This window comes from Chrysochloris asiatica, unplaced genomic scaffold (assembly GCF_000296735.1).
Source record: "Chrysochloris asiatica unplaced genomic scaffold, ChrAsi1.0 scaffold00204, whole genome shotgun sequence".
In the NCBI taxonomy this organism is placed as follows: domain Eukaryota; kingdom Metazoa; phylum Chordata; class Mammalia; order Afrosoricida; family Chrysochloridae; genus Chrysochloris; species Chrysochloris asiatica.
Window position 1 is genome coordinate 2578942 of NW_006408722.1, and position 10966 is coordinate 2589907.

The 10966-nt window shown below is 39.1% G+C and overlaps 1 protein-coding gene across 3 annotated transcripts in view; it reads left to right on the forward strand.

The window, feature by feature from the left end:
- The window catches only part of PHKB (phosphorylase kinase, beta), a 309713-nt gene that overhangs the window by 284590 nt on the left and 14157 nt on the right, over nucleotides 1-10966 (forward strand). For all 3 annotated transcript variants that reach the window (XM_006872568.1, XM_006872567.1, XM_006872569.1), the window contains 2 exons: nucleotides 253-387; nucleotides 6164-6293. In XM_006872568.1, coding sequence (XP_006872630.1) covers nucleotides 253-387; nucleotides 6164-6293 — 265 coding nt within the window. The remainder of the gene's footprint in view (nucleotides 1-252; nucleotides 388-6163; nucleotides 6294-10966) is intronic.

Sequence of the window (10966 nt, forward strand, 5' to 3'; positions counted from 1 at the left end):
CAGGATCGGACATTGTTTTGTTCTGCTGTGCATGGGGTCGCTATGAGTCGGTTCTGACTCGATGGCACCTGACAACAACAACAACATCATGTCATAAGGTTGATGGCAATGATTTTATCAATGGTTCAGAAAAAATAATTGACTTCTTCCTCATCCCCTTTGAGATGGATGCTGTTAAAGGCATTAGCAAGACAAGCACAAGGTGATTTTTATTTCCAACCGTATGATTCATGCGTTCCTGTTTTGTTTCAGTTGGATCATCCATGCTATGGAGTATGAACTACAGATTCGTGGTGGAGACAAGCCAGCCGTGGACTTATATCAGCTGTCACCTAGTGAAGTGAAGCAACTTCTCCTGGATGTTCTCCAGCCTCAACAGAATGGAAGGTACTGTTGTCACCGCTAGCGCATTCTGTACATTGTAATTTTTTAGTTTGATATATATGTGAAGATATTACAAAGAAATAAGACAGCAGAATATCAGAGTCCACTCTACTAGGTAGGCAGTATAAGCAGAGATAATCATTTATGGTTCTGTGGTTTTCATTTTACAAGTGTATATTCTATTCAAACATAGTTGAGAAAGATTTTTTTCATTTTTAATATTCAGTGAAGAATACAACACGTCATACCACTTGGTCAGTTCCTTTTCCAAACTTGTGTAGCACTCACCATCACTCACATTTTGGCAAAGCAGGATGGATTTGGTAATATTATTTTAATACAAATATGTTGCCATGACATCATCTTCCTAAATAGACCTATTTAGATTTATACTAAGAAAGATGATCTAACAGAATGTTGAAATTATCTAACAATAAAGTTAATATCACATGCAAGTGAAATTTTGCTGAAGATAATTCAAAAACATTGGAACAGTACATTCACAGAGAGCTGTCAGAAATTCAAGTCAGATTTAGAGGAGGACACAGCATGACTGATATCATTGCTGACATCAGATGGACCTTAGTATCTTAGCTAAAAGCAGACAATACCAGAAAGATGTTTAACTGTCTTTTATTGCCTATACAAAGGCATTCGACTGTATAGATCATAGCTATAGATAATATTACAAAGATTAGGAACTCTGGAACACTTATTTGTGCTCATCTGTAGCCTGTACATAGACCAAGAGACAGTCATTCCAGTGAAACAAGGGGATACTAAATGCTTTAAAATCAGGAAAAGTATGTATCGTGGCTGTATCCTTTCATCATACCATACCTATTCAATATGTATGCTGAGCAGATTATCCCCAAAACTGGATTAGGTGAAGAAGAACAAATACCAGGATTAGCAGAAGACTTGTTAAAGACCTGCAATATGCAGTTGCTACAACCTTGCTTGCTGAAAAAGAAGACTTGAAGCACATATTGATGAAGATTGTCTTCAGAATTGATTATACCTCAGCATAAAGAAAATGTGAATACTAAATGTAATGTGAGATCCTTTATTAGATCCCAGATTAAATCATAGAACAGTAGTGGTGAAACTAGCAAAATTTACAGAGGTTCCACAATTAATTGATAGTAATGTACTAAACTCCCTTGAGAGTTCTGATAAACAAGGATTAGAATGATAAAGAATAATGAAAACTTACCTGCTTAGTCTCTTGCTGCCCATGTTGTGAATACTGACTATTAGTGACAGTAGTATGGTATGTTATACATTTTTATTGTGGTCAGCTGTTTAAAATCATAATAATGGAGCCCTGGTGTGACACTGTGAGATAATGTGCCAGACTGCAAAGCCATTTGAACTGCAAGGTTAGTGGTTCAAGCTCACCAATCGCACCTCGGAAACCCTATACAGGGTTGCTATGGGTCGGAACCAAGTCGACGACACTTAACAACAACAACAATGTATTAATATCCATATTTGTGTCCATCCCAAAGAAAGGAGATCCAATAGAACAAATAGAACTCACCAGGATGCCATTAATATACATTAGTATCAATTAATTGTGGAAAACTTCTATAATGGACTCCTGGTGTTGCATTGTAGGATAAGCACTCAACTGCACGGTTGGTTTGAATTGCATGGTCGGTGATTCAAACTCACCAGCCACTCCTTGGAAACCCTATATGGGGTCGCTTTGAGTTAAAGCAGATTTGATAGTACTTACCAACTTAACAACAACCATGTATTGTTATCCATATTTGTGCCCATCCCAAAGAAAGGAGATCCAATAGAACAGGGAAATTAACAATATCACTACCATCACATGCAAGTAAAATTTTTCTGAAGGTAATACAAAAACAGTTACAGCAGTACATTGACAGAGAACCTCCAGAAATTCAAGCTGGATTCAGAAGAGGATGTGGAATAAGGGATATCATTGCTGATGTCAGATGGCTGAAAAGAGCAAATACCAGAAAGATGTTTTGTTGTTGTTGTTATGTACCATGGAGTCAGTTCCAACTCATAGCAACCCTGTACTGGGTTTCCAAGGCTGTAAATTTTTACGGGAACAGAAAGCCTTATCTTTCTCCCATTAAGCAGCTGGTAGTTTCAAACTGCTGACCCTGAGGATAGCAGCCCAGTTCGTCACCAGTATGCTGCCAGAGCTTCTTAGAAAGATGTTTACAACTATGTTTTATTGACTATGCAATGGCATCCCATTATATGGCTCATACAAAACCGTGGCTAGCGTTGCGAAGAATGGAAATTTTAGAACACTTAATTGTGCCCACATAGAACTTGTACAAAAAACAAGAGGCAGTCCTTCAAACAGAGAAGAGGGTACTGTGTGGTTGAAAATCAGGAAAGATGTGTGTCAGGATTGTATTCTTTCACCATACTTATTCAGTCTTTATTGATAAGTGCTATCAAGTCAATTCCAACTCATAGCAGCCTTGTATAAGGCTTCTAAGAAATGACTGGTTGGTTTGAACCACCAGTCTTTTGGTTAGCAGTTCAGTGCTTATCCTACATTGCCATACCAAGACTCCATTCAGTCTGTAGACTGAGCAAATAATCCGAAATGTTGGACTATATTGAGAAGCGTGTGGCATCAGGATTGGAGAAAAATTAACTAGCAACCTGCGATGTGCAGATAACACACCTTGCCTGCTGAATGTGAAAATAACTTGAAGCACTTGCTGATAAAGATCAAAGACTATAGCCTGAGTATGGATTATAATTCAGTGTACAGAAAACAAAAATCCTCACAACTGGACCATTAAGTAGCATGATAAACAGAGAAAATATTGACACTATCAAGGATTTCATTTGGATCCACAATTATTATCCAAGGTAGAAACATTTAAGAAATCAAATGACGTATTGCATTGGGCAAATCTGCAACAAAAGATCTCTTTAAAGTGTTAAGGAACAAATATGTCACTTGAGGACTAAGGTACACCTGATGCAAGCCATAGTATTTTCAGTCACCTCATATGCATATGAAAACTGGGCAATGAATAAAAAAGATCAGAAAATTGATGCCTTTGAATTATGATATTGATGAAGAATATTGAAAGTCCCATGGACTGCCAAGAAGAGCAAACAAGTCTGTCTTTGGTAAAGTACACCTAGAATGCTCCTTAAATACAAAGATGATAAGACTTCATCTCAATACTTTAGAAGTCTTATCAGGAAGGACAAGTCCCTGGAGAAGAATATTATGCTTAGTAAAATGGAAGGTCAGCATAAAGGAGGAAGACTCTCAACAAGATGATTGACAGAATGTTTCAAACAATGAGCTCAAGCATAGGAAAGATTGTGAAGATGGTGCAAGACCAAGCAGTGTTTTGTTCTGTTGTGCAGTCTCTATGAGTTAAAATCTACTCAGTGGAACCTAATAACAATACTGTATCAATGTTAATAGGTAGCTTTGGTAATTGTATGATGGTTTTATAAGATGTTCAGAGTTTGGGAAGGTAAGTGAAGAGTACAAAGGAAATTTCAGAATTCCTTTTAGGACATTTTTGTAAATCTAAAAATTTTCCAAAACATGAAGATATATTCCAAAATAAGGACTCCTGATGTGATGCTGTAGGATCAGCACTGAACTCTGAAACCACAGGTCGGCAGTTCAAACCCACCGGCTGTTCCTCAGAAACCCTGTACAGGGATGCTGTGAGTCGGAACCAACTCAACAGCGTTTAACAACAACATTGTGGAAATTTCTACTTTAAATGTTATAAACAAAAATCAGATAGCCCTGGTGGTATAGTGGCTAAGCAATAGACAAAATGTAGCTGGTTTGACTACCATAGGTGCTCAGTGGAAGAAAATTGCGGCAGTTGGCTTCTATAAAGATTTACAGCCTTGAAAACCCTAGGGTGCAGTTCTACCCTGTTATACAGGGTTTTTGTAACTCAGAAAGAACTTAGCAGCAGACAAACAAATCTCCATTCTAAAATATTAACCAAGACCTCATAAGGCTCTGAAAGCACACTTTTGTGTTTTGTGAGGATTTAACAACAATGTAAAGAAAGCAAAAATCCTCACCACTGGACCAATAAATAATATTCTTGTCAATAGAGAAAAAATTAAAGTTGTCAAGGACTTAATTCTTCTTGGATCAACTATCAACACTCATGGAAGCAGCAGTCAAGAAATCAAATGACTTATTACATTACAAATCTGCTGCACAAGACCTTTTTATAGTGTTGAAGAGCAAAGATGTCAGCTTGAAGACTAAGGTGTGCCTGACCCAAGCCATGGTATTTTCAGTAACCTCATATGCATGTGAAAGCTGGACAGTGAATTAAGGAAGACCATAGAAGAATTGATGCTTTTGAGTTATGGCGTTGGAGGAGAATATTGAAAGTGCCATGGGCTGTCAAAAGAACCAACAGATCTGTTTTGGAAGAAGTGCAGCCAGAGTGTTCCTTGGAGGCCAAGATGGCCAAACTTTGTTTCATACTTTGGACATATTGTCAGGAGAGACCAGTCGCTGGAGAAGGATATCATGTTTGGTAAGGTAGAGGGTCAGAGAAGAAGAGGAAGACCCCTAATGAGATGGATTGGCCAAGTGGCAGCATCGATGGACTCAAGCGTGGCAACAGTAGTGAGGTTGGCCCAGGATCAGGCAGAGTTTCATTCTGCTGTGCGTAAGGTCGCTATGAGTCGGTACTGACTCAATGGCACCTAACAACAACAACAAAAAAAAATGCAGAGTGTAAGGTATTCAGTTACACACCTGTTATCCCAAGTGAAATATCACCAAAGAGACCCTGGACCTTTTTGTCCTAACACTGAACTCATCAGTGCAAGCCTAGTCTATTAAACTTGTCCATCTGAAAAAACCATGCCTCCCTTACTTCTGTAGTGATAAAACTTCATTGGTTTTCTTTCACCACAAGAAAAAGGTCTTTTTCTGCTTACTATGTCCTGCACAGCTATTTTCAGATCCTTGTGATTGATGACATATTTTACCTGCTTCGTTTCTTAATACCAAAGATGAAAAATTATATATTTGCTCCTGTCCTCATCTTTTGTAAAACTATACCACTATGCTATTTGATGTATTCTTTTCAAATTATGCAAATCTGAATCTTGAGTAGTTTGTGAATTATGCAAGTATGATCTTTTGAGATTAACACTTAATCCATGAAAATAAGAGTTTTGATTAGTATGTAGAGCATTGTATCTGGTTTTTCAGCACTGGGATTTTAGCCATAATTACACAGCAAATTTTTAAAGTTTAAATAAAGACAATTTCATTATATAAAAGTGCTTTATTTGAGTTTCATTTATTTATTCATTCATCCATGTGCCTTTTTGGAAGAGGTATATAAAGTATATACAAGTGATCAAAGTATAGGATTTCCTTGCCTTTGTGGAATTTATGTTTTATTGTATTTCAGAACCACATAAACTTATTTCTAAATTTACTGTTCCTGTGTTTTTTAATAGAGCTGTTTTGCTTATTAGAAAATCATTTGATTGTGTAGGGAACAACCTCCTAATTTAGTAGAGAATAATGTTTTGCCTTTTAAATGTTTTAAAATCTTGGGGAATTTCTCCTCTCTTGCAAGCACTGCTTTTACTATGAAATATTTACTAACCTCAGTAACACATGGTAGCTATGCATCATTGATAGATTTTTGCTTTTATTGCTCGCCCTGCTGGAACAATTAACCCATACAAAAAACTGCTTTCTATCAGAACATGCTTGGTTTTCAACTCTGAGGCATTTTCCTTTGTTGTACAGATGTTGGCTGAACAGACGCCAGATCGATGGGTCTTTGAATAGAACTCCCACTGGGTTTTATGACCGAGTGTGGCAGATCCTGGAGCGTACACCCAATGGAATCATTGTAGCAGGGAAGCATTTGCCACAGGTAAAGGCCCACTATGGTTAGGTCAGTGAATAGGGTTTCTAAAGAAACCCAAGTAGAGACTTCTTCCCCACTCTGCACTGAAAATAACCTTTCTGCTTATTCACTTTTCTAGAAGTATTTAAAAAGAAGAGTTTCAAGATAGTTGAAAAGCAGTACTAGGAGATAAAAAGTTTAATCAACTGAATTGTAGGGTTTTTCTGCAGTCTCAGTTGCTTTTATTTTCAATTTTGGTGTCCCTTTATATAAAATAACTTTCCTTGTCAAATGGATATATTATTGAAGAGTATAATCCGGTTATTTTTGTATTGTCTTATTTCTAATGTTTCAAGGACACTCTCTGCTTAAGGAAACTATGTGATTAAACCTTTCTCCTAACAGGTTGCCCTTCCTTTGTTTACTTATTAGTGGATTTTTGGTTTCTTATGTATTGGTGGTTCTGTTTGATAAGCACTGGACTGCTAACCACAAAGTCCCTGATTTGAGTCTGCAAGCCACTGTGAGGGAGAAAGATGAGGCTTTCTGCTCCAACAAAGATTTAAAGCCTCGGAAACCCTATACAGGGTTGCTGAGTTGGAATCGATTTAATGGCACTTAACAACACCGGAGTCCTGGTGTTAATGCACCAGACTGCAAAGCCATTTGAACTGCAAAGTTGGTGGTTCAAGCTCACCAGTCACTCCTTGGAAAGCCTCTACAGGGTCACTATGGGTAGGAACTGACTCAACAGCACTTAACAACAACAACCAACCACAGCAACATACTGACTTTTAAGTGGGTGATTCCCTTCACCACCAAGTTTTAATTTCTCAGAAGCAATTGGCCACTACTGAGTGACCTCACAAACAATAAAACATACATTCAAAAGGCAGGCCCAGATCAAGTCTTAGAAGTGGTGTGGCCTAGTAATGCTGTGGATGAGGAAATTATTAGTTAGGAATAGCATGCAAGTGTGACAAATGTAGTAGACTCTTTAGGCAATTAGACAACCTGCCTATCACTTATTTTCCTCAAGGTATAACTGTCTGTGCTCCAAATGAAGTAGTGCCCATCCCTCAGGTAGCTTCTTAAATTCTATAAAGTGGTCTGCGTCTCTGATTTGATTATTTTATTCAAATCATCCAAATCACTCTCCTTATACATAAACGTGAATAATTAGCCTTTTGGAACTGAAGTACTTTATTTGTTTCTAATATTGAAACTTCAACCAAATTAATTTTGATGAAGCTTTTTATGCAACTATTCATGAATACACTAACTCATACTCATTTTGTTTATTATATAGAGAGTATTTGTGGAAGGACCCACAGGAAATGGGTAGCATTATTGTCTTTGCCTTTGGGAATAGGAACTGTGTGGTTGAAAGGGCATTTCACTGAAACCCTTTTTTACCTTTCAGATTTTGAATTAAGTGACTATAGTATCAATTGTTGTTAAAGTTGATTCCGACTCATTGCACCTGTGCCCAACAGAATGACACACTGTACAATCCTGCGTCATTCCCACAGTTATTGCTATGCTTCAGCCCATTTATAAGTGGCAATCCATCTCATTGGAGTCTTCCTCTCTTTTGCTGACCTCCACTTTACCAAGCATGATGCCCTTCTCCAGCGACTGGTCCCTCCTGATAACATGTCTGAAGTACGAGAGACGAAGTCTCACCATCCTGACTTCTAAGGCTTCTGCTGCACTTCTTCCAACACAGATTTGTTTGTGCTTCTGGCAATTTATGGGACTTTGAATATTCTTCTCCAACACCATAACTCAAATGCATTGATTATTCTGTTGTCTTCCTTATTCATTGTCTAACTTTCATATGCATATGAGGCTATTGATTTCTTGACTGTTGCTTCCATGAGTGTTGATTGTAGACCCAAGGAAAATGTACTCTTGACATTCTAATGATAGAATATTTGACTTTGTCTTCTGGAGCTGCCCTTTGGAATTTTCTGTGTAACTCTTACTTTATTATTTCTTCCATTCTCTGTAGCTTCTCCACACTCAAGAGCAAGTTTCAGAGTCTCTTCTGACATCCGTTTTGTTTTTTTCTGTCTTTTTAATGAACTTTTTGCTTTCTTCCTGATGATATTCTTGGTCTTATCCTACAACTTTTCTGGCCTTCAGTCATTAATATCAATGTATCAAATCTGTTCTTGAGATGGTCTCTTAAGTTCGGGTAGGATTTGCTGAAGGTCCTATTTTGGCTCTTGTGGACTTGTTTTAGGTTTTTCAGCTTCAGTCTGAACTTGCACATGAGCAATTGATGGTCTGTTCCACAGTCTGCCCCGGCCTTGTTTTGGCTGATGGTATTGAGCTTCTGAATCGTCTCTTTCCACAGATGTAATCAATTTGGTCAGTGTGTATTCCATCTGGTCAGGTCCGTGAGCATGTTTACAAAAGATATTTGCAATGAATAAGTCATGTCTGTTGCAAAATTCTATCATGTGATCTCCAGCATCATTTATATTCCCAAGGCCATATTTTTCAACTATTGGTTCCTCCTGTTTTCACCTTTTGCATTCCAATCATCAGTAATTATCATTGCATCTTGATTGCATGTTTGATCAATTTCTGATTGAAGAAGTTAGTAGAATTATTCCATTTCATCATCACTGGCTTTCATGGTTGGTTCATAAATTTTAATTATTAACTGGTCTTCCTTATAAACATATGGATATTATTGTCCTGTTACAGACAGTGTTACACTTCAATATAGATCTTGAAATGTTCTTTGTCACTATGAATGTGACACCATTCATGTTGAATTTGTCATTCCTGGCATAGAAAACCATATGATTGTCAGATTCAAAATGGTCAATACCTGTCCATTTTAGCACACTAATACCTAGGATATTGATCTGTATGCATTACATTTCATTTTTAACAACTTCTAATGTTCCCAGATTCATGCTTCAGACATTCCATATTCTGATTATTAATGGATGTTTGTGGCTGTTTCTCATTTGGGGTTGTGCTCCATCAGCAAATGAAAATCCCCAAAGCTTTACTTCATTAATGTCATTATGGTCAACTCTACTTACAGGACGCAGTTCTTCGCTAATCATATTTTTTGTGCCTTCCAACCTGAGGGGCTCATCTCCCAACACTTATATCTGATAATATTCCACTTCTATTCTTAATGTTTCTATCTTCTGGCACTATACCTGACAAGGTTCTGCTGCTAGTCCTAAGATTTGCCTCTTGTGTCTGCTTCTTTCTCTTCCTAGTCTTTGTCTGGAAGTTCCACTAAAATCTGACTACCATGGTGACACTGCTGGTATTTTAAATACCAGTGTGGTAGCTTCCAGCATCACAACAACATACAAGCCACCATAGTGTAACAAACTGACAGATGAGTATTAGCTATTAAGAAAATAAAATTCAGATGGTGGCTAGGGTGAAGGTGTAGTGAAGGTCACCGTCAGCAATAACTTGGAATTCCAGGCAAGAGGGGGGCAGGACGGGGCTCCAAGGCTTGGACCCACAGAGATAGGAATAGTTTAAATGTTTGAGGGCTTATGACCTGTGGAATTTGGAGCTGAGGCAGGAAATCACATACTTTTGGATCTGCTGGCCAGGCAAGGAGGCCTGAGCCCACATCCTGGGCGAATCCAGGTGGCGGGACGAAATAGGAGCCGCATCTCAGTAGAGGCATGCCGCGGGAACCTTGGAAAAGAAAGAGAAAAAATAAGTGCACAGTATACTCTGCCAATTTTGTGTGGTTCCGATTTTATTTTTTTCTTTGGTGTAGGGTAATAGGTGCGCTAACGGTTTGCCCACCTACATTCGGGTGAATAGAGGTAGGGGCTTAGCCTAGTAGCCATGACCCACCCTCACTGTTGGCAGTTTCCTCTGCCAGGAACTCACACACACTCCGCCCAAGCTGAGACACGGATTTGGTTGGCCTTTTTACACTGGGTTGAGAGGGGTCCTGGCGTAGCACTGTGGGTTAAGGCGCCGCGCCGCCAATTCGGCTTTATCTCACTGGTTTGAGAGGCTTCCCGGTGTAGACCGGTGGGTTAAGGTGCCACTGTAAAGCCTTTCGAACTGCAAGGTCAGTGGTTCAAGCTCACTAGCCACTCCTTGGAAACCCTATACGGGAGACGCGGATGTGCGTTCTATTTGGTCGGCTTTTTCTCACTGGTTGGAGAGGTGTCCCAGCGTAGCACGATGGGTTAAGGTTCCTCTCTAAAGCCTTTTGAACTGCAAGGTCAGTGGTTCAAGCTCACCTGCGCCCCTCAGAAACCCTATACAGGAGACGCAGATGTGCTTACTATTTGGTCTGCTTTTTCTCACTAGTTTGAGAGGCTTCCCGGCGTAGCGTGGTGGGTTAAGATACCACTGTAAAGCCTTTTGAACTGCAAGGTCGGTGATTCAAGCTTACCAGTCGCTCCTCAGAAATCCTATACGGGAGACTCGGATGTGCATTCTATTTGGTTGGCTTTTTTTTTTCCGCTGGTTTGAGAGGCATCCCGGCATAGTGCTGTGGGTTAAAGCGCCATGGTAAAGCCTTTTGAACTGCAAGGTCAGTGGTTCAAGCTATCCAGGCGCTCTGTGGAAACCTATACGGGAGATGCGGATGTGCGGACTATTTGGTCGGCTTTTTCTCACTGGTTTGAACGGCGTCCCGGCGTAGTGCTGTGGGTTAAGGCACCACTGCAAAGCCTTTTGAACTG